Source organism: Tauraco erythrolophus, chromosome 2 (genome assembly GCF_009769465.1).
Source record: "Tauraco erythrolophus isolate bTauEry1 chromosome 2, bTauEry1.pri, whole genome shotgun sequence".
In the NCBI taxonomy this organism is placed as follows: domain Eukaryota; kingdom Metazoa; phylum Chordata; class Aves; order Musophagiformes; family Musophagidae; genus Tauraco; species Tauraco erythrolophus.
Window position 1 is genome coordinate 77,806,759 of NC_141466.1, and position 24,715 is coordinate 77,831,473.

Below are 24,715 nucleotides of genomic sequence, written 5' to 3' on the forward strand. Positions count from 1 at the left end.
TTGGAAATTCCTATCCTTTTTCCCAGAATCACAGTGGTTGAGATTGGAACATCTCAGTATTTTCATTTTGATATTAACTCTTGATTCTTTCAGTCTTTTCTCTGAAAAACTTGTCTTCTACATCTCTGATTGTTCTAGTACTCTCTGCTGGGCTCTCCAGGTATTTCTCTTCTTACCATTCCTCCTGATGATGGTCTATTAGTGCTGAATACATGGAAGAATTATTTTATGACTTTTAGTCATAGTGCTACTGCTTATTTATCCAACTGTTATTGTCATTTTTGCAGTGTGAGATGTGGTTTACTTCCCACTTCTCTAGGTGTTTTCATCAAATATGTTCCCTGCTGTGGCAGGCGTAGGATGTTAGAAATGCCCTTGGTCTCTGCAGCTGTCCTTATGAGATGTTTTTGTGAGTTTCTGCTAATAAAACTCTTATATTCCTTGTAAGGGAATTTTTGGGGTTGCTGTGGAAGGGGAAATGGGCCATAAACAGAAAGCTTTGAGGATCCATCTGGACTAAACTTCTCTTATGTGATTGACTTTAGTTCTACTCACGTGGATCCTTCTTACCCTGTATCTCTAGTGCATTCCAAGCTAGAACAATCCATAAAGCAGACACAGCTTACAGGCCTCCCCAGAGCCAGACTTCACCAGAAGGTTGTGAATGAGGAGGAGAGCTGTGCTGTGCATAGGTGTTAGCATGGTTGCTCCTTGTTTCCGTAACCTGAAGAGTGCACCATACCAACTGCTGTAGATGCAGATTGGTGGGTGAAGAGTTGTGCCATCAACCTGATGCTATGGAAATCTCCTCCTAAATCAGCAGAACCTGAGGGCGCTGTACTACTGGAACTGCTTTGAAACCGAAGGTCTGTGCAGCCTTATATTTCAGTTATTGGTTTGATATTATTCTTACCTGTTTTCATTTTAGTGCATTGTCAGCCAGCTCGAGGTCAAGTCTTAATGGCTTATTTGCTCTGCATATCAGCAAATGAGGTAGTTTGATGCCACATTCATGCATGAATTTGTGAACATGGAATAAATAAGATACTATTAAGTGTAACACTCAGAATTCAAGGACTTGAGAAACTTTGCATATTGCTAAGCTGACAAAGTGTTGTTCTAAAGTGATAAAAGCAGGTGTTTCTATTTAGTTGCCAAGTCTGCTCCCATGAGAGAGGCTAGATAAGTAGTCCAAATTACATCTAAGAGGAAAATTTGCCAGAGCTTAATTACTTTTCATTGCAGTGCCAAATAATAAGAAGAAAAAAACCACCTTGGAACTACATTGTAGTCTATTTGATTCTCCTCATTTGAAGCCCTGAGGTAGAATTCTTAACTTCACAATAAACTGCACTCTTTCAGTGGTAAAGCAGAACAAATTTATAAGCAATGACTTGTGCTCCTGCATTCGTCATTTAGGTAAAAGCAATTTTTTGTTCAAAAATATGTGTAGTTTTTACAAGGTCTGTAGCTGTGTTGTTTCAGTAGGATATAGTTTTATCATTAATCAACACTTTGATGACTTCTGCTAATATTATGGCAATTTATTCCATCTATATTGATAAGAGTGATCTTATTAAGTCTGGCTATTAGATCGTGGTGTTCTGTGAGTTAGACCGTAGCATCATCAAACCTCACTCTCTTACTCTGGCAAGTAGTGCTTGTCTGCGTGCTGGGCAATTGAGTGCATCAGGCTGTGTTCAGTCAATCCTACTTAAGTCAAGCCTCTCATCACAAAGCCTCCATCAGCTTGTCTTCTGCAAGGAGACTTTATCAGTAAGTCAGCAGGGGAAGGGATTAAGACCACAGCCATTTACCCACATGCCTTGTGCAAAGAAATGTCAGTGTCATAACCCCTCAGTTCTACATTATTATTTCATTGGTGAGGAGGCATTTCGCCGAGAGATTTCTCTGTCCTTTATTGAAAGAGAGTGTAATGAAACCAGAATTCTTATGCAACACCAAACCAGGGACTCCTCTGTTTTGATACCTATCTATGTTGTCAATATTTTTGAGGAAGATGTAATAATAATAATAAAAACATAACAAAAAACCTACCATTTTTCTTACCTCTTGGTAGTTGCTTTATAGGTGAAACTATATGGAAACTGATATTCTTTACCTCTTTTATGTACATAGAGCCAGTTGATTTGCCCCTCCCATATATTTTCTCTTTAAGCAGTCATCCAATTCTCTTTTAGAAATGCTAAATTCTTAGTCTGCCCTCATATGAAAGTATTTTCACAAGAAATAGCTGGCATCTACTGTGTTTTGAATGTTTTCATTTTTCTGTATCTTTTTTTATACAATAAAATAGTTAATAGAAAGTTCGAAGTTTGAGTGCATAGAATGGGATCGTTGATTTTCGGAAAGTAACTGTAAATTTTCTGTTATTTTCGGTTCACTTCTTTGTATAGGCTAATATAACCACATTGACCTCTCTATAAAGCAACGCTTTCACCACGCGTCACTGCAAGCATGTACTGTTTCCCTTTCTAATTGATTATAGTTAGCTTAAAACCCAGTGATGTGTGTGAGTGGCTGAGATTATTTATTTCAAGACATATTACTGAGCTGCATTCATCAACTGTGAATCTCATCTGCTCCTTTGCTGCATATTTATTTAGTTTTATTTGATACCACTGGCAGTTGTAACTAATAAAATCTTAACTAATTCTGTTTTGGGCAGATTTTACTCTCTCCTTGAGCAGGCTCATCTCTTGTGAGAGATCTTAGCTTCAAAACAGAATTCCATGTTGAATATAGGTCAACAGTGTCATGCTGTAAAAGGACAGTCAGGGAGCTATAAAGATGGATATAAGCCTCTGAGGCACAAGAAGTAACCAATCTTCAGTTCTTTTCAGAAACGGTACTAGGCATAACATCTTAAGAAAGGTGTTGACCAGCTGGACAGCCCAAAGGCAAACAGGAATCATCAGGTGCTTTGAATATATGATAAGCATGTGTGTGTGTGTGTGAGAGTGAAGAATACAAAGCTGTGTGGGTGTGTTAGTAATTTTCAGATAGGTAAAAGGATTTTGCAGAGTGGAAGGGAAGAATCTGTTCTTTGTATCCATGATGGAGACAAAGAGGTATCACTGAGACCTGTGACTGTGCTATTCATATTGGGCATTAGGAAAATATTTCTGAAGGTGAGGATAGTCATCAGTGTGCTTTCTACTTATGAAACAGTATTTGAAGGTGTTCAGATCTTCCACTGGAGAGCAGAATTTGGTCATTTGAAAATCTTTCTCTGTTTGTCAACTCATTTCAGGACATGAGATAGCAACCTAAGTAATGTTTCTTCTCTGATGAAGGCGCAGGAACCTCATCTGATTTCTTGTGAGTGCTCTTAGTGTTTTCACTGTCAGAGGTTCAGGAGGAAACAACAAGGAAGTCCCAGAAGAGAGACTTCTAATTTGGTACTTCAGGAAAGGCCTGCATGTACCTAAGACTAAGCTGCTGTATGTTGTTGAAAGAATGCCGATGGCAAAAGAAGGAGCCCATACAAGGACAATGGTTCTGGGTCATCATAATCTAGTGGTATCACCATTTAAAGTGATGTGCCTTGTCACAAGGCTGAAAGAGAAAAGATGAAAGAGCATCTCAGCTACAGCCAGTAGGATTTCCTATATTCTCATTTTGAATATACACAAGGCAGTACTTTTGGAAATCTCTTTTGTGTCAAATGAGAGAGAGGGAAGGAGAAGTAAGAGGTTTTTTGCTGCCATCCTTCTGTCTCCCTTTGTTTCTCATCAGACATTTGGTCATTGAATTAGTTTAAATTTTGTTAAAAGTAGAAAATATCGGTGCAAGCTTTTAGTTCGGACAGATCATCGTTTTACATTAAAAATCTACCTTATAAAAAAATTAGGAATGAGTTCCTACTCCAGTGCCATCAGTGGAGGAAATAGGAATGCACCGTAATTGGAAGCAGTCTTTAGCAGTTACAGTGCTGCAAAACCCATCTGTAATGGAGTTGTGCTTCAGGCCTACATTCCCGTTGGGCTGCTTCCTTGTGGTGGTGTCAGAGTAATATCACTACATCAGTACAAAAACCACTGTGTGTGCATACAAGCATCACAAAATGCTGAGGGTAAACTGACTGAATTATATATGTTGCTCTTCTGGGAATGCAGAATGAGTTTTGCTGTAAGTTACATGTAGCTGTAGTTGCATGCTACACCTTTAGGAAGTAAAAGCCTTAAGGGAGGACGTAGCTGATGTAATCATTATTTTGTTTGTTTGTTTGTTTGTTTTCAGCTAAATTGCTCTATCTTGTAATATGTATATATTAGCACAAGTCTTGCTGCCATCGGATGCTTAGTGGATCTAAGGAAGATTGGTGCAGACAATTGAAGTGAATTGCAAGCTTTAACATCAGGCTACATCTTGACCTGGCACTGAAGGATGAATCGATTCATCCCTTTTCATTTGAAAGAGTATGCTGGACCTTGGTTGAAAATATTACCGATATAAACAAATGCCAGAGTTGATGGATGGTTCTATTGCCAATAACCAATGAAAAATACCTTAGCATTTTTCCTTAGTTTGGCAAAGTCCTCTTCCTTGATTAAAGCTGGCAACTAACAGGGATAAAAGGACATCTGAAATATTGTATCTGATAGATCTTTTGATGAAATGTGTTCCCCAAAGGCTTGAATCCCACCCTTTTCTGTAGGAACTGTGACTCCTTAGAAGGATTGACTGATTTTAGAAGAGATTGTAAGACGCCTACTCCTAGTACACTGATGATTGAACAGATCTGGAAGCAATGCCTGAGTCATCCGAGCTTACAGCTCAGCATGTTGAGGAAATTTGAATTTGGTGCCCGTTTGCCGTAAACCATTATCAACAAAAGTAACACAGGAGCTGCTTAAGAAGAAGCATAGACATCTGTGCGATGGAGGAGGAGCTGACAGCTAAATGCAGTAACTGGATGTCTTCCCCTAGGGCCGGTCAACCTCACTGTGAATCAGAACCCTACAGCAAAGTTGCTGGTTTGGTTTTGTACTATCTGTGGAGGCCTAAGATTCAAAGGTACAGTGCATCACGCTGTGAGAACATTTCCTCTAGCCTGAAAATTACAATCTGCACCATTACAAAAAAAGGTATCAAAATGCTAATCTTTCATTGCCTCAGACTAATTTTCTTCTTAAGGATTGGAAGACTATTTGCGTATGCATTGATTAAATGGAATGCATTTGTTGTTTCAGATGCATTCATAGTGCATTGTTATAATTTAATCTAGGCTGTGCAGGGTCCTGGGGAGAAGCAACCAAGTGCAATATATATCTGCATCATTAGAAATAATTTAAGTGTAATGACAACTGGAAAATAACCGTAAAGTGATTTCAAGGTGTTCCATATTTATTCCCTGGTAATGATAAATCGTTGTTGGTTTTCTCAGTCTGCAAGTCAGTCAAAAGACAGGTTTTTAACATTTCAGCCTTCAGTCTGGGCTCTGTAAATCAAGTAAATTGTGCAGACACCTGCCTAACATTTAGTCCTTGTTACTACAAATTCAAGCTTCTCACATTCATTCGTTCATTTAATCCCCAAAAGTCCCCTTAAATTAGGTAAATATTATCTCTATATTATGGATGGAGAACTGAAGTGTAAGGCAGGCTGAAAGTAATTTTACAGAAAGTAGCTTTAAAGAGAAGGCTTTTAGACAATCTGCAAGTCTTAATCTCAGAAGTTTGTTGAAAATTTTTGATGTTACTCTAGGTGATTTCTTCATTGATAAACTGCGTCTGACTGAATTGACCATGTCTTCTGGGATCAAGCATGATTTAGTATCCTTAGTAACACAGGGAGTTAACATGTACAATGGCAAAACACCATTTTTATATTAAAAGAGAATTTTAAGTAGTTTTTTTTAAAAAACATCATCCTGTTGTGATATTTGAGGATTGTGACAGGAGGTGTAATGGCTAAGATTATAGGTTTATCAATCACACATAATCCATAAGTATTTTATGAACTATACACAGGGATCACTCAGTTTGCTACTGGAAAACAACCACATGTGAGCTGGAAGGCAGCTGCTGTTGGACAGCTCAGTGTGCTATTATAAGACAGTTAAGAGGGGAAAGTAAAGGAGTTCTCTTTCCCATGCCAAATACTCTTGTGGCTAAAATCTAGCTACCTACTGAAGTACAGTGGCAACTTAAAGAAGGCCATGTTGGAGAAAGAAAACTGAAAGTCATATTATTAAGGAAAGAGATGTAAAAATGAGATTACCACATTCTTACTCCATTTAGTATGTACCTTTCCCTGGTCCTCAGTGTAATTAAGCCCTCATTTGAGCTATCAAAAATCAATGTACAAAATATAGCTGCTAAACTCTCCATCAGTTTCTGTACTCCCATGTGCACCGGCCCTTTCATTCTTTCCTTCTGACATAAGACAAAGTTGAAGTACAAACCAGATAAAGCCAAATGGAAATACAGGAACTATGCAGTAGGATTATTCTAGAACTTTTACATAAACTGGCTGATCAGACAGCTCTGCAGTACTGTTTTCTGCATGGACCATTTTTCTGGTAAAAGAGTAGTTAAGTCTTGTCCCACAAAACCAAGACTTTACAGTTATTTGGAGGTGGGTAAATAAGGGACTTGAAGACCAAGGTCAAGACTGCATCTTGATCATCTCAAAGGCTGAACTCCAGGACCTGATCGGAAAAATAATTCACAAGAATTGGCTGTCCTAAATACGTTGTTTTGGTCATTCTCTGAATGCCACCACTAGTTTGATCAATTACATGGAAAGACAGTGATAAAAACTTGGTAAACCCATCAGACTGTTCGATAAATGCAATTATTATTGTGCAATACAGGAGGCAACAAGAACAAAATAAACAAATGATGTATATCCCAGTGGTCTTGCAGATAGTGCAGCTGTGATGTTTGCCAACTAAATAATCATTGGGGAAAAGATTATAAAGCATTGATTTATCTGGAAGCAAGAGTACTGCCCAGAATTTTGTTTATCAGGAATCCTCCTGATCAATCACTCCTGATTCAATCAAATGCTAGAAAACACACTTTTGATCCCCTGTCAAGGTAACTTACTGTATTAGATGCTTCCCAAAATATCAAGAGAATTACATATGTATGAGTCTTCAGGAAAGCTTTTGAAGGAAGGATACTAATGTTCTTGTTCTTGAAAGAATATCCTCATATTGTCACAAGGTATTAGCGATATTGTCGTTTTTCTTTCCCGGCTATGGAGTTTTGTGGGCATTGCTCATCTTCAGCCATTCATCAGCGTCTGTTAGGGCTCTTCAACTTGTGTTTGCCATCCTTGAAATGCTCTAATCATTGCACTGAATTCCTGTGGCAGAAGTCTGACAGCAGTCACTTTTTCAGGTCAGGATGCGGTTTGCTGTGGGGCTGACACGTGGGCAATGGGGCAGAGAAGCAATTGTTGCAGTGGACCTTTGCTAACCTCTCTGGTCAGTGGGAATACTCAAGGTCATTATGCTGGATTTTGGGCAATTTTGAGAAGCTCCCTTCCTGTACCAGCATGTAGGATTGTGCCTTGAACTTAATGGTAATTCACAATTGTTGTGCTTTATTGCATTTCCTTTGGGTTGCTGTGGAGTCCACCGTTGACTGAGTATTGGTATTTCTTAATATATGAACTGAATTTCATAGCTTAAGGAAGCCAGAGCCTGTGTATTAGAACAACTTTCTTTCCTTGTCTTCTCTCTTTTATAAACGTAGAATTCAGGAATGTGAGAAAAGTGACAAAAGAAACGACTTCAAGGTGTAAATCTTGATTTCTGAAAGTTTGGGTTAAAGTTTACTTGCTGCTTAGGAACAAATGCATTTTCTGTTAGCAGTGGGAAATACTCTCACCTCGATCTAGACCAGAACATCATAGATGTGAAACAACAACTAAGTCAAATCTTTTTGAATGATCTCCCTATTGAAACCTGGTTGAAACGATTATTTGCTGTGAAATAGATTTGACTAAATAGTACTCAGTTACCGTATAGTGAGATTGAGCCTGTTGTCTCGCTGAAACAAGGACTGTTATGGCCAAAGACTCTGTGTGGCTAGTATGTAAATCACTGTGGATGCAGCTGAAATGTAGGAAACAATAATAAGTGCTTCCTGGATTTGAATTTTTCTTTTTGACAATCTTTCAGTAGTAACATGGCAGGATTTAATCATTGTCAATTACAGGTCTTAATTAAATGCTAGTAAGCACTTATAACTAATAGTAGAATGGAAATAGCTACCTGATGATTTAAGATTTAAGGGCTGTTTGTAGGAGTAACTGCTCCTGAATAAACATAAAACTTTTCTTACTTGTCTCTGAGATGAAAATTGGAAAAGACCGTAAGAAATGCATGGCAGACACTTTAATTTTGAGGATCTTGCTTTTGTTGTAGATTGCAAACATTATTAACTTCAGAAGAATTAAGCCAAAGTTGTATGTTCAGCTGCAGGGATATTTTGTGTAGTTTGTGGATTGCATGTTCAAAATACAAGTTCATGCAAACAAAAAAATAAAATAGATCACCAATAATTTGTGCATGTAAATAATCCATTGTAGATACCATCAGTTTATTTGCATGTGCAAATTAAAAATCCTTATTTGAAAACAAACTTCTTAATATTCAGTTTTTATATGTGTCAAAATCTGTGGAGACATACAATAGTTTTATGATAATTAAGAATGGGAAAACCATAGAAGTCTTGAAGCTTGATTTAGATAAGTACCAGAAATATGGATGTTTATCCATCCTACACATATCTCCTGAGTTTTCTTGCAAAATTTCTGGTTCTTCAGGCCTTGAGGGAAGCTAGACATGTGTTGTAATTCTGCATTTGGTTCCCATTAGACTCCACAAGAGCAGAGAAAAATGAGAAAATTACTCATTCATTTTTGAATTTCCTCACAGAAGGGTAGTTTAAGTTGGGTTTTTTTTCTGTCTACTTTCCTCATTATAATGGTAGCTATAAAGCTGGAAGAGTGCTATGTGTTTGACTTATTACTAAAGTAATTCAGATTTGAATCATGTGAATCTTTTAGTCTCCCTTTTTTTTTGTGCAAATTTCATGAATCTTCAGAGTTTTCTTATTCTAATCTGTGATGTTAGTAAGCTTCTACTGCAAGCTTAATGAGGGATGCCTTGGAGACTTGTGCTACTAATTATGCTCTGAATTTTTTCTCAGGCCATCTGGCTTTTTGTGGTAGGTTAAGAACTTGATCCCCAGCATCAAACATTACCAACTCAAATGTAATGAAATAAGAAGATGCTTACTGCATGACATGAAAAGGCTGCGCTTAGCAGTGTTCGTATGATCATGCTAAGCAGGCTTGGAGCTGGAACTGCCGCTGAACTAGGCACTTTCCTTGTTAAGATGTTTTGATCAATCCCACTGCAATGTTTTCTCAATGCTAGAATTCTGCCAAACATCTGGCTGGGAAGTTGCCCTCGGCAGCTGGAGCATGTGACCGTCAAGCTGAAGCACGAGCTGGGTGTTACGGCTGTGATGAACTTCCAGACCGAGTGGGATATTGTTCAGAACTCCTGGGGCTGCAACCGCTACCCGGAACCCATGAGCCCCGAAATCCTCATGAAACTGTATAAAGAGGAAGGTCTTGCCTATGTCTGGATGCCAACCCCAGACATGAGCACTGAAGGTAATGCTCAGGCCACATTTGCAGTAAATTTATAGTAACAAACCCTTTGAGTTTGTCACTTTTTTGACTTGTTTGGTCACTTTTGTGACCAGCGGTCTTTTTTTCTGTGTAAATTTTGCATAAAAATGTACTTAACACACAAGGTATAATTTCTCTGCATGTTGGCTCTAACAAATTATGCATATTTTCTTGTAGGCGGAGAGGCCATCTAAGGTACTTTGTGTCTGGCAGTATATGTGTATTTGAGTTTAAAGCCGTCTCACGTTGATAACTGCTTGACTGTTTTTCCTTTCAGCTTGAATTCAGCCCGTATAATGAAAATATGCTGTGTAGGTGGAAGACTGCAAGCTTGCACGGCAGGACAGCTTGCCATCTTTGCTGGTTAAAAATGGAGAGACAGTGCTGTATTTCCGTCTCTGCTATCCCCTTCCCCCAACATATAGCTTTTCTTTAACTATAGTATCCCAGTCTGATGAACCTCCATAGCGTCATTTATATAATTATTTATTATTAATTTAGAATACCCATACCACCTGATGTTGTAACATAAATTATTATTATTTTTAATTCCTCCATTGGAATGCTCAGATCAGAATCTTGTTTCCAACCAGTAGGTTAGAAATTGTGCGTGTTTTCAAGTGAGTAGCTCACCAGCAGAAGACAGTGCTTTCAACAGAATGAAATACTGTTGCCACAAATAGAGAACTGTCATATCAGTAACAGGACATCATCAGAGAAGACAGGAGGCCCTTAAAACAGAGATTTGAAAGGGCTTAATGTCAGTGCTCATCTGTTCCATGAGGAAAAGTTGGGCTCTGATCTTTGCAGCTTCAGTTCCCGGGGTAACAGGGAGAAAGGTGTCAGGAAATACGGTATATTCATTGCTTTGGGAGTGAGAAAGGCTATTCTGTGTTGTTTAGCCATATGCTTAGTACACAATTAAATCTTAACAGTATTAAGTTGTACTGGAAAATACTCTTCTGCTCTCCCTCCCTCACTTCTTATTGATATAATGGCTTTCATTACAATGTTTTGGAAAGCAGCAATATGTAGGTAGCTTCACAAACCTCTGGTACTAAAAAAACATTTCATTTTTGGCTTGCTAATTTTAATTCCGTGTATGATGTGCCGTTTGATGTAATTTGCTGCCTTGTTTCAGTCTCTGTGAAAACGAATATGCCATACATATCCAATGTTAATAAGAATGTATATTTAGAGAAGACTTAGAGCATTTTATGTATTTTGTGTGATCTGAATCTGTGTTGCAAGAAAAAACAAGGTTAGAGTGGAAGGTCATTTGGAAAAAAAAAACCAAAAAACCAAAAAACCCAAATATGTCAGATTTGCCATTGTGATTCACAGTTCATCAAACTGTGCAGACATAATCTCAACTGTGAACGTACCTTTCTCAAATGCAAATGAACGTGCCTTGTTTTTAACCTTAGGAAGAATACAGATGTTGCCGCAAGCTGTCTGCCTCTTGCACGGGCTACTGGAGAATGGACACACTGTCTATGTTCATTGCAACGCTGGCGTTGGCAGGTCTACAGCTGCTGTCAGTGGCTGGCTGAAGTATGTGATGGGATGGAGCCTGCGGAAAGTGCAGTACTTTTTGGCTTCCCGGAGACCAGCTGTCTACATAGACGAGGAAGCGCTGAATCGTGCTGAAGATGATTTCTACCAGAAATTTGGGCATCTGCGTTCCTCATGCAAAATACAAGAGTAGAAAAGCAGGAGAGGAGAAGGAAGGTGAAGAGGAATGCTTACATTTGAACCCCAAGGACTTGAAAGTTCTGAGTCAGACGCCTGCCTCTCCTCTTCACATTATAAACTTGTCATAAAAGTGATGAGAATTCTGTTAAAAAAGTGCCTTTGAGGGTTTTTTATTTGCATTCTTTAAGGTGATATGATTCATATTTTCAAGCATTTTGCTGCAAGTATGAGACCTAGAAACTCTGCAAAGGGAAACTGAGGTTTTATTTTGACTACTTGCCTACAGGAACTGAGGTTTTAGGGTAGACACTAAATATGACGCGAGATGAGATAGAGTTGGCAATATTTCAGTGACAAGAAAGAGAAGGCATTCTCAGGAAAGCATACAAAGATTGACTGGATTAAGGTTCAGGTTAGGATGGAACTGATCATTGTCAAAGCTGCTCAGTTATTTTAGGTGAAAGGTATGTTATTGCAGTGTTTTCTAGTAATTTTGTAGACAAGTGCCGTTAATGAGAAAGACGGGAAGGAAACTGATTTTTCGACTCAGTTTCTTAAACAAAAAGCTAATGTCTAAAGCAGTGAACTAAAATAAACTCTCTTTGCCTATCTAGTTAATGTTAAATATTAATGAGTTATATCTATGTTCTTTTATGACATTGAGGTTATGCTGGGATGTGGCATGAAAAGGGGAATCAGCTCCACTTCCTGCAGTTTTTCTCCGTCGCGAGGAAGGACTACTATTTATTACATTATCCTAGCCTGTGAGATCTCTAAGTGAAAGATACATTTTGCTCTTCTGGTCCATGTCGTGCTGTACAGTGGGCTCCTCAGGTACTAAGTCAAAATAAGCAGTAACCACTGGGCTACAACAGGACCTAAAGGAACTGTGCGATAAGCCTCTGCACATGATTGTCACCACAGTCTCTGTGATTAATTTCTTCACTATAGCAAAAGTCTCTCCTTGTGCAAGCAGTGTGTGGATGTTCACAGATGCTAGGAAGCAATGCTGGGCTGTCTCTGGGGTGAGTGAAGTGAGTGCATTCCTCTATAGGAGCAAAGAGCAACTCTGAGGAAGGTTTCTCAGGAGCTTAGCCTCAGTAGGCTAATGCTGGCTTTGTGGGTGATCCCCAGTGTTTTCCAGTGCTCTTAGTCCCTTAGCGAAAGTAAGCAGTGGCACCAACAGCTTCCAGCCCTGCTCAGGTAAAACCAATTTGCTGTAGGTTAAGTCCAAGAGAGAAGGGAGAGAAAGCATTTCCTAAGGAAGAGAAGATTCAGGATGCATAAGCATTAAGAAACCTGATTTCTATAGGTTTATTCTTCAGTGAAATCTCATTTTTTCTAGCCAACTTGTTCCTCTAAAGACCCAGTCAGTGCCAGACTAGTTCAACTGATATATATTGATTATCTTAAAACTTAATGGAGAAACTATTAGATATGAACTGTTTCTGGAGAATGTCCAGAACAAAATAGTTCATTTTATTTATCCTATCCTTCAATCATGTTCAAATGGAAAAATGTTTATTTAATTTATTCTGTATGTGTGGTTTTGATCATTACTTTGTTTCTGATTTTTTGAAATAACACTGCCTGTTTAGAAAATGGATGAGAAAAGTTCTCTATTAAATAAAAACATAATGGCAATTCCAGCAGCCCATTTTGTCATATGTCTTTGGCTTCCAATTTTGTGAGTAGCAAAAGGGGTCGTAACTGATATTTCTATGTAAAGGTAGGACCAGCCACTTTAATGGTAACAGCCCATTTCTTGTCTGCTGTGCTGTGTCAGTTTTGATGGGCTGTTGAGGAGGAAATCTCAAAAGACAGCACAGCAAAGGTGTGTGGATGATACGGCACCTCTGGTACCTCCAAAGGCAAAAAAAGTGGTTTCTTCTCCCATCCTGATGCAGAGAGCAGAGGGAGTGTGTCAGTCCTGCTGTTGGGCTCTCATGCAGATGTGCAGAGCTGTGGCTGAGCACCCAGGAGTTGCCATGTTTTGAATGAGTTTAAAGTAAAAATGGTGAGCTTTTGCTACCGTGTGCCTCTCAAAATCAAGTGCTGAGAGGAGGAGGATGGCGTAAGAAGTAGAGAATAGAAATCACTGAAGTTTTGTGTTTCAGTTGAGATGCATTTGGAACCCCAAGCTTAAAATGTGTTTCTAAGCATCCCCAACAGACCGTCCTTTCTATCAGATGCAGCTTGTCATATATGTTGGGACAAGTACTTGTGGCTTTGGTGCTAGTTTCACAGCTAACTGTATTTCTCTTTCAAGGGCTCTTGGGACTGCACAGTGAGTAACATGGCACAAATAACTAAATGTGTGACTAAGTAAGTATAGCCATGCTGTATCAGCTGTTTCCCAATTCTGGTTTTATTGGCAATGAAAGCAGACTGGTTCTTCATTTGTAGGGCAGGAATTCAAACGATACAGAAACCACAGCTTCAGGGAAGCCATAGCTAGGGGTTGTTAATTTGTTGTTTATTATCATTTCAGCAAGGGGTTGTTGATTCGTTGCTTATTGTCATTTTGATTTGCTTGTCTGCTGAACTGCTGAGGGACTATATCATATACAGATTACATTAGCCAATGAACTGCATGAAAACAACTTGCCAACATCATGTTAACAAAGAACGCAAAGAGATCCCGTGACTTGCAGTCCCTTTGTACCTATTTGTAGCATACTTTTTTCCTCATTGCCACCTTCCTGTCTTCCTCGTTGAAGGCCACTCTGTCGAGTAACGTTTGTTCAAGACCTTGTCTGTTGAATGAAATTTAAAGGAATTTAAATGCTAAAGAGATCATTGCAAGAGGCTACAGCAACAAAAAAAAAGTAATTGTATAAAAATATTCCACTTCTCTAGCTGTATAAATACCTGATAAATCTGCATCTAGAGATTATCTATTAGAATTCCAATTTGTAATATGTTCTTATGCTGACTGGATCATCAGTTCTTTCCACAGACTAGCCTCTTGATGCAATTTGGGTGAAAGGACGAAGACAGTCTGTTGTTTATATACTTGTATATGTCCTTGCTACTTTAGTCATGAAAGTGCTACAAAATTTTGAGAACAACTCCTGTAGAAAGAATTAGAAACAGATAAACAGGAATGGTTATTTTAAAGTGGGCCCCAGAAGCCAAACTAATACACACACAATAATGGGAACCAGGCAGAAATATTTTGGTAACTCATCACTGAAAAACATCATTCGGGGAAAATGGTTTTCGGCTGGTATGAGCATCAGTATTCTCTGCCCTGTTGCAGCCAGGTTTTTACCTCTGTTAAGTTAAAGAAAGTAGAATTTTCTGCATGAAATGAGAATATTTATAACTCCAGGTACTTAGAGTATCTTAACACCATTTTAGGCCAAACAATAGTATATATTCTTTCCCAGGGCTATGTACGTGAAGCAGCTAAGCAGTCCTAGCTCTTACAAGTGATTTTGTAACAAACATAGCCCCTTAAAGGATGGGTCAGGCTTTGAGGGGTATAGTTTCATGAATATTGTTCCTTTTGACATCAGAAAGGTACTAATGAGAATTTCTGCATGAAATTTTTAGGTAGGCAGTGCAGTCTGGTGAAAGGGTACTGGGCTGGCTGGCACGACTGTTGAATACCTTCTGTTCTCCCTTACTCCTTACTTATTTCATACTTTGAATTTTGGTCTTTTGGGCACTTGTCTGCTCCAGTTGCTTAGGTTGTAAGTTTATGGTCTTCCTTCCATTTGTACAGCACCAAACATGGCAAAGCTCTGGATGTCGCCGCAGCTGCGGGTTTTATGCCAGGTTGTACTCTGGAGTAGTGGGAAAGTCTCACACTTGGCAGCCAAGTTGCGTGTGCTACACAAAAACCTGTGCAAAACAGTTGCACTGAGATTGAATTAAAATTTGAAACTGCCAGCCAAGCATGAAGATGAAGGAAAAATATAGGCTGTAGGTTGTGCAGGAGCAGGTAATGAAATCCCTGTTTAAAACAAGAAGGTAAGAAGTCAAACTTACTCCATTACCTACTATGATGGCCTTTTGAGCTCGAAGTTATAAACCCATTGACTTTACTGGTCTGTAATTGAGAAAAAAATTTGATTTGAAGTACTCAAAGACATTTGCCATAACTGTGTTACTCTGTTGCTTCTTTCATTCTTCATCATTAAATTGCAGTGAGAGGTTTAAAATCAATGATACAGTTTAAAAAAATAACAATATGATTCTTTAAAAAAAACACACTGAGACTGTGCAACAGGAAACTATGAAGGAATACTTAGAAGCATAATAACTACCACAAAAACATATATTTGGGAAGCAAGCCCTACCTTCTTGAAGGATAATGAACGTCAGCCTGCCTTTAGCTAAAATGGAATTGGATTAATCTAGCAGAGGACAGGATATAGATTACTATCTCCAGCTCTAACTGCTTACATTCCCAGTGGTAAATCAACACCTCTGCAGTCATTTCTTTGAAAATATTCTACTGGAAAAAATAGTGTTTTATTTTCCACATGTATATAGCTTAAAGGGAAAGGGACTGCTCTGAGGGAGCAGACTTTGGAACGGTGGAAGTATAAAGGAATTAATCCTTTTTCTGGTGCTTAGCAACACAATGACATCACCAAAGCAAGACCAAACCGTATGACTTCATAATTGATCATCTTCCTAAATTAACAGAGGAAAGCAATTTTTTCAATGGCAATGACATTACCATATATTAGCATAATTGCATGATTGTGATATAAGCAACCAAAATACATGTTGTTGGCCCTTCAGTTTCACTGTTCATTCTTAATTAGATGTATTTTCCTCTTGCTCCACCTTTTCATCTCAAGATCCTTCATTCCAGTCTTGACTGGTTTAGAAATGGTTTTGTGGCTAAAAATTGCCATATTTGTAAAGATGAGTAATAAATATTTTCTTAAACCTTTTTTACATATCAAAGCTTGGCTGGGGATAGGGAAGTAAGAACTGTTACACCCTGTAAACCAAGGATGGTGACACTGTGAACCTTAGCCCTATATAATTCAATCTTTTTGTTCTTAAACATGTTGTCTTCTTTGGAAGATAGAATTTATAAAGATGGCAGGATAATGTCTATTATTTGATAATTACTTCAAAGCTGATGTTGTTAAATTTACATCAAGGAAAATAGAAGGCCTGTTTATTCAGGAGCTGGTAAAATATTAAGTGATATCTCATTCTTGATTTAGATGATGTGAGGAAAAGCGTATAACAGCTGCCAAGAAAAAATTTCTATGCTGGGCAGGTTTTTGTGGTCTTTACTTAATGTCATTATAACAAAGTTTGTTTTGTGGTAATGCAGTTTCAGCAGGGAAATAATTAACAGTCAGGCCATCATCCAAGGGTAGCAGCCATGGTTAAATTGGGCAGCCAGCCCAAAGTCTCTGCAACAAATCAAATGCTGAAAATGAATCCAATCTTCAAAAATTCAATAAAATACATAAACACAGAGGTTAAGAAATTAATATAAAGATTGTAATTGGAGAAAGGCAAAAATAGATAAAGTATAATCCTAGCTAATGTCAAGGGGAAAAATATTTTGTAGTGGGATAGCAAACACCACAACTCACTTGAAAACATAATCAATAAATAAAAGTTAGCTGGTGTTAGATAAAAGTATAGCTGGTATTTAAAGTTCACTAACTAGTCAAAGGGGTGCCACCAAACTGTTTAGGCTTAAAATGCAGTTACAATATTTGGCTATATAAAGACAGATTTGTGGAAGGGTAAGCTCTCAAGAACACAGACCAGTTGGATACCCTCTCTTGGGTGACTAACTCATGGAGTGCACTCAAGCCAGTGAAGCTTTATGAACACAAAAGTGGTTGCTTGGTGCACTGTGGTTTGGCAAATAAATGTCTTGCTTAGAGATGTGTTATTTGAAATAGGATAAATAAGGCTATGCTTTAGAAGAACTAATGGGAAGGGCACCTCTGAAAATATGCTTAAATGATAGCTCCAGATGGATATCTAAACAAACGTAAGTCTTGATGGAGTCTTTCTCTTCACATGTGTCTTGCTGACACGGGAAAGCCTCTTACAGGTCTTTTGCGCCACAGTGCTTGCACTTATAGCCAGAGCAATGGAATGGGAAATTGTAACTGTGAGTTGCAGTGGCCCTGACACCGTTTAGACTCTGCAGGTGAAAGGGACTCTTTAATCTCTGTACTTGAGTTATTCTGCTTCTTAACATGACACTAAGGATGCTTAACCTCAGTTGCCTACCAGGATTGGATGGGACAACTGCTGTTCTCAGTGCCTCCGCCCACAGAGGCTGTGTGGGTGCCTGTGAGCACTTGATCAGACACTATTTCAAATGCTTTGCAACTCCGTGTTAATATGGTCTAAATGGCCCGCTTAAGTTTCACGGAGAGTTACTTGACCATGTCCCCAGCACACTTTCCTGGCACATGTGTGAATATTGCAGTTCGATGGCCCTCACAGGCAACATGTGGTCTAGCAATAAGAACCAGGACTCTGATCTGGCCTTCTTCCCAACTGGGATATCTTACTCAACTGGAAATAAGGGCACATGAACAATTCTGTCATCTTTAGTCAGACTTACTATAGTTTTCCTGGTGCCTTATATGGCACTTTCCATCCAAGTGCTTTCTTCAGAGAGTAACAGAAGCAATCACAATAGAGTGTTCTCAGCACCACTGAAAATCTTATTTGTGGTGTGGTTTTATTTTATTTTTTTTTTAAATGTAACTTAATTTAGATACCCAGCTGTGGGCGACTAAAATAGAAAATGCTGCTCTGAATTTTTGACATCTTCCACTCTTCCTAAATGGTAAAAGAAATGCATTATTCTGTAGTGATTTTCATGCAAAAGATTACAAAACATTTAAAAAGGCAAGAACTAGATACACTAGACCACTAGAGAAAGATTTAGAAACGGGAGTAGGAAAATATGTGAACTGCAGAAAGGAGTGATCTGCTGAGACGAGGCAGAGCAAGTGGGCAGGTGGCCCTCCTTGCAGTGGTCTCATCTCCTGTAGAAAGAAGCAGAGGAGAAAGCTAGAGCTTGTGACTCAGGCTGAGGACAGGCAGAGCTGTGTGAACTGAGAGAGGCAGGGAAATAGCTGGGAACCCAGGCAAAGGCTCCGAGACGTGGTGTGAGCAGGGCTTGCTCCTTGGGGGCAGCGGCACGGCCACCGCAGCCACGTTGTCACTCTTAGTGCACTTGGAAATACGTCATTCGGCAGTTAAGCAGACTCAAGCACAGGGGCTGAGGAAATGCACCAGTGGGAGCAAATGCATCTCAGCACCCAGTGATCATCAAAAGCACACAACATCCACAGGAACAGCAACGCCTGCAAGCTATTTAACAGGATCTGCACAGATCATTATTTTTGAGAGGAAAGAACTTGATTAGGACTCCCTTGATTGCTGGGAACATGACTTGAGTACACTTTGAAAATTCTGAGCTCTGCCATTTGTGCATTTCTGCTTATGGAACTGAAATCAATAACTTAATTTTAGCTGTAAACATGGTTTTGTTTTGCTTTTCTGAATAGCAGTAATTTCAAGGTGTCTTTCAGCGGCAGGCTGATTTAAAAAGAAATAAAACAACCCCCTGAAGAATCGTATCAGAAATTGATATAAATTATATATACCTAGGGTAGTTTCTGTGCTTTTAATGATGATCATCCTGGTTTATTGGAGTATTACTGAGCTTAGAATGTGCAGTTATGTTGGTTTTACTCAGCTGCTGCCTTATATTCCAGACTAAAGCATATGCTTGAGCAGTACAAAAAACATAAAAACCAGCTAAGTTTGAAACTGTTTCTGAAACTGTTATGTTTTTGTTCTGCTGTACTGATTCAGAGTTCAGTGTTGAAATTTGTGTGAAAAACCCCACCCCTGTAAACCATTGGTGAGAAATGCAGTAGCTATCAGAATGTTTATCCTGCTATTATCTGCTTTTCATTTGACACGGCAGGAGGAAAATTATTTGGAAAAAGTTGTTAAAGCCAAACAGAAGATGTGCATATGCACATCAACATACCTTTCCTCCCTTTTTTTAGCAGTGGGTTTGGGCAGACGATCTGCTGATTCCCCCTCTGTGCTCTGAAAGGCTCTTCTCAGGGGACACCTCCTTCAGACAGAAACTGATCTAACAAAGCACTTACTGCTGGTGGAAATTTAAGTACGAGAATAGTCATGGGGATTTCAAGTTCAAAACTTTACACTTGGTGCCTAAGTGCTTTGCTGCATTCTCTGCCTTGATTTTTGATGAGACAAGTTCTAAATTGGTGCATTGGCTGCAACCAAAATTCCCCCAGCAAATGCCACGAGTTCTGAGCCCTTAGAAAAGGATAAGGACGCTCGCCTATTACATGACTCTGTGACTCAAACAAGTTGTGTGAGATGGTAAAGTGAAATAATTTCATTTTTCAAGGGATTGGATGATAATAGGTGTTGGAACTTCATTACAAGTACCATATCTGACAACTTTGTTGTGCACACCAGCAGAGCTGTCTGAGCATCTATGTTCATGTGCCACGTGCCTGCCTGCGAAAGGAATAAAATGAAGAGCAAGGCTACCAAAGATCAGAGCTTTCAAGACTGAAATCAAAAGAATGAATGCGTACATGTCAGACACATAATGGCTGGAAACGCAAATGAGCTCTACAGTGTCTTGGGGAAAGCCTGCAGTTTTTAGCAATATTTCTATTGTGTTATGCATGCATGTGATTTTCTCTAGTCTGTACACATTTACTCTTCTACTTTTCCATTTGCTTTCTGCCCCAGCTTCTCCTCCCATTTAAAACAGGCTCAAATACTACAAAAATTTCGAGGAAATTCTTTCACTTGTGGAATTTTTATTCTCTGTCGGCTTCCTTACCCTATCTTGATAACTGCTCGTTCCAGACCTGCAAATATCAGACCAATACTGTACTATTTTCAGTGCCACAGCTTCTTCTTTTCACCTGTTCCTTCATAGTTCTTGAACCTAGCAGGGAGAAGCACAAAACCGTGTAATGATTTGCATGGCTCTGGATCACCTCCAAGAGACGTGCAGAGATCGTAGCAGATAGATGGGTGGAAATCTCCCTGCTGAAGAATCTGGAAACTACAGTTGAGCGTGATTTTTCCATCAGTCCTTCTAGACATAATTTGAACTAATGTGTTGTTTTTTCCCACACCAGTTGCTACTCAGGAAACCCTTATGTTGTTCCTTCTTGTTCCATGGCAGGACCTAGTCTTGAAGAACACTTGACAACTTGCAATGGTCGTGAATGGTCTTCTGGTCTCTTCAGCACGTAAATACTACTGAATTCTGATGTGTGCTCGGAGCCCTTTGGAGCTGCAGACTAGCTACCAGAGGTCTAGTGGTTTCCTGTGACTGGATCTCTGGTTATTGTTTTTATTTTTCTATACTTAGTTCTTTCATTGCCTATGTTTTGACATGGATGTGGCAAAGCTGTTCACTGATTACCATTAGTTATTATTCCTCTCTGCTTGTGGCCTGTAATATAATTCCTTCAGTCAGTGTTCACGGCTGTTGCCAGCAGCAGCTCTACCACCAGCACAGTGCCTTGGCTGCACGGGAGCAGATTCTCCCAATTGCTGTCAAGTAGGGATGTGAGTGGGTACCTAACAGAATCGAGCTCAGGACTATTCTGCTGTTTGATTTCATACAATATTGACTCAGATTTTTAGCAGTTAACTCAACACAGGTGCTAAGACAAGCAGTCCCCTTCACTAGAGGGGTACTGGCATTTTATAACCTAGTGTCTTCTGAGAGGCGTTTTGAGGTGCTGAGCAGTAAGTAGGCTCTGTTGAGTTTGCTCTGTACTCCAGTTATCCATACTGGAGGTGAAGCTGCAAAAGTCCATGGACCTCTGGCGATGAAGCTTGGGCAGGGCAGCGCAGAGGACAGCTGGTGAGAAGTGATCGCTAGCAGCTTGAGGTTGCTTTGATTTATACTTGGTGTCTCTCAGGGGCTTGTAAGAATAAGATTTCTTTTCTGACTTCTGGGGTGATCCCTAGGCCTACCTTGTTTGCTCAGCTCAAAACCATGAGTTGCACCATATCCTGAGACTTAATCTTGGCTTCTGTATTTCTAAAGCAAGGCTAATAATGGCGTTCCCCCATAGACCATAGCTGCACAGACCATCTCACTTACCAAATGGCTGCAGGTCACGCTGAGGGTTCTCCCAGCCCAACACCCTGACTTAGACGGTGGCTGCAAGCGGATACTATGCTGTCCCCAGGCTCTGACCATTTGCAGCTCAAGGGATTTCCAGAACTGGTGTCATTTCTCTGTTTAGTAATCTAAAATATATCTCTATTCAAGTGTTTGCGCTGTCTCCTGTGGGCATAAGCTTCAAGCATTCACACTGGCCTCTGGCAAGAAACTCAAGTCTGCTACACACTGGAGGAAAAACCACATTATTTTGTTTGTTTTGCGGTGCATTTCGTATCCCCTAGTTTTTGTGCTGGAAGAGTCAGAGTGTAATTAATCTCTTCTCCACCTTCCCCATCAGAGAAGCATGTGCTCTGTTAAGCACACACAGAACAGAATATTAAGCCCTTGATGAAGTCCAATGGGAATAAACAAAACCTTAGCCCAAACCTAAACACAAGCTCATGTGAAAACACTTTGCTGAGCGTGAGGGCTCCAATGGCATTGCCATGGAGCTAAACTCATTTTGTTCTGTTTTAAAGTGGAACTCCGTGCTCTAAGCCTTTGTTTAGGTGTAGATGTTTAAAAGGTCACTTCTTTCCTTGAGACAAGCTTTTTCTTTCTATCCCTGTTAGTTACCTGCTGCCTCAAAAACCTTCTGGTTTATTAAGGTATTAAATAAAGTGTGCATGCCATTCCCACATAGCTTTCCTTCTTTTCACTCTTGCTTACCTCTGATTTCCATTTGTTCACTGTCCCTGGTCAGAGGCCACCAGCATGAGGAGGGAAGTGAGCACCTGCACTTGTCTGGCCATCTCACAGAGGCTTGAAGATGCAAAAATCCTGCAGGCACCATATGGTGCTTCTGAGTGATGAAACCACAAAGTGAAAGCAATCATTATATTAGCACTGCTGTGTGGCTCCTCTGGCACTTGCACTACTGTAATTCTGGTGAATTATTTTATTAATAAAAATCCTGATGGATATATGCATAGGTAAAAGACCTAGAAGTAATGGAGGATAACTTAAAGGAATGTGAATCCTCATGTATGTGCCCAAGCGTGTTTCTGATTAATCCCTGTTAAAGTCCATGTCCCAGTCCCCATCCTTTTCCCCAGAACTTTATTTCTGGGTATGTGACCTGCAGTAGTTGTAATTCCTCAGCTACAGAGCAGGCAGCAAGAAGTTTCTTAATAAGCTTTCTCTTATTACCAGCTAAAAACTGAATCAAACCATGCAAGTTTTAGGGACCAGATGAGACTATATTGTTAGATGTTCCAGCCTCCATGTGCCACCTGCATGCTGACTGAGAAGTCACCTGGAGATACCTAATAGAAGACAAGAGGGTAGAGGCAAATCTGACACCTCCCCCTAGCTTGAGAGAGCTTCAGGTAGGCACCTCTGCCTGCATGGGACATGGGCCATAGCGTTGTCCCTGGAGGAGACATCTGTCCTTTGCAATGAAGTTATGGACTCACCCTTGTCTTTCAGGGTGTTGGGGAGGGGAGTGACAGCTGTGGTGCTTGTTGCGATTATCCAGGGCTTAAACCATTGACCTAGAAAATGGGACCCTAAGATCAATTCACTCCTTAGCCTAGGATGTTTAAAGACCATGTGTCCCAAGATGTAGCCCTAGACACTGAGCTGTATAGCACATGAAAGCACCTTATGTTAAAGAGCCTTAACAAGCCAGAAACATCCAGGAGAGCAGGAAGGACACCACCAGGCTCCTTGTCAACCACAAGCATCCTGGTCTCCAGATCCCACCACCACCACCTCTGTTGTGCTTTCCCTCTCTCTGACCCAATGAAACTTCAAATCTGTCCTGCACACTGGCACAGCTCTGGCATGACGCTGGGGCTGGGAGGGAGTGGGGGACTTGATCCCACCGTACTGCAGCCTAGCCTAGAGCTTATCAGTAAAGCAATTTGCAGATTTTATGCTCATTTCCAAAGCAAGCATTCTTATAACTAGGCTATTATGCGCAAGATATCACAATAATCTCTGCCATTTCAGAAGAAATGAGAGAAGTGGTGGCATATGCTCACATCAGCGTTTAAGATACCCACAGCCATTAGGTGATATTTGTGCTCTGAAGCCCAAACTCTCTAGTGTCTAGAGTGCTGTAAATCCCATTCCAGGTGGCTGATATACTCAAGGTGTGGAAGTGCTCTTTGCGGGCACTGCTGCCGCCCCAGAACCTAAGAGATTTTTGGATCTTGGCTCCTCCTGAGGTGATCATCTGTTGTGAGAGACAAAACAAGAGTGTATGTGCAATCCTTGTTTTATTCAACAGCTTGCAAACATTTGCTAGAATGAAAAATGAAGAAAAGGTGTATCACAGAGGAGGAGAGGGAAGGTTGGGTGCTGCCTGACAAATTGGGAAATGTTTCCTTTCTTCGCCTTCTTAGCCTATATAAGATACTCAAATACTGCCAGCAAAAGCTATAGTTCAAAATGGAGAAACATAGCTTTATAATGTAAAGAATTTGGTTTTGCTGTTGAATTTTGTCTTTTCCCCAAATGACCAAACAATTTAAATAAAAATTTAAGGGGAAAAACTATATCTTTAGTTGCAGAGCAGTCACAGAAAACATCTGTCTATTGGTGGTTTTCTCCAAATGATAACTTCTGGGGAAAGAAGGAAAGGGAAAAGGCACGTGGCTTTGCAGCCGCTCCCACACTCTTCACGTGCTGCCCTCGAACAGCTTGTGCCGTGGGGGGGTGGTTCTGAGCCAGGCTGGAGTGCCTCGGGAAACATACTCATGAAAAACAGGACGTGCAAAATCATGACCTGAAAGTGGATGTCAAGGTGAGGGACAATTTCTGTCGGTTGCTGTGGGAGCTCGTTGCAGTCTAGGAGAGCACAGATGGCCTGTGCCCTCCTGCCAGGAAGCGCCCGTCTGCTGGAGGAGTGGATTTGAGGGCAGCCCCACAGCAGAGACCAAGCCCTCACCTCGGAGCTGTGAACCATCTCTAAATACCCTGAGACCAAGCCGGGGAGTGCCTCGGGCACGCTTTCCCCTCTGGGAGAGAAACATCTGTCCACTGGGGTTAGTGTGAGGGAGAGCTGATAGACATATCAGCTGTTGCAGCCTGGCACAGAGCTGGAGAAAAGACTAACACTTAAAAAATCCCCACATGAGCCTTCTTATGTGAGCAAGGTTTTGAGAGTCATCACAAGACACGTTTGGAGTA

General features: G+C 40.1%; 1 protein-coding gene across 1 annotated transcript in view; it reads left to right on the top strand.

Annotated features, from left to right (window-relative positions):
* The window catches only part of EPM2A (EPM2A glucan phosphatase, laforin), a 40,587-nt gene extending 27,590 nt beyond the window's left edge, over window positions 1-12,997 (top strand). The window contains exons 3-4 of the mRNA XM_086631517.1: window positions 9,422-9,663; window positions 11,109-12,997. Coding sequence (XP_086487643.1) covers window positions 9,422-9,663; window positions 11,109-11,389 — 523 coding nt within the window. The 3' untranslated portion in view covers window positions 11,390-12,997. The remainder of the gene's footprint in view (window positions 1-9,421; window positions 9,664-11,108) is intronic.
* Window positions 12,998-24,715: the final 11,718 nt, after the last annotated feature.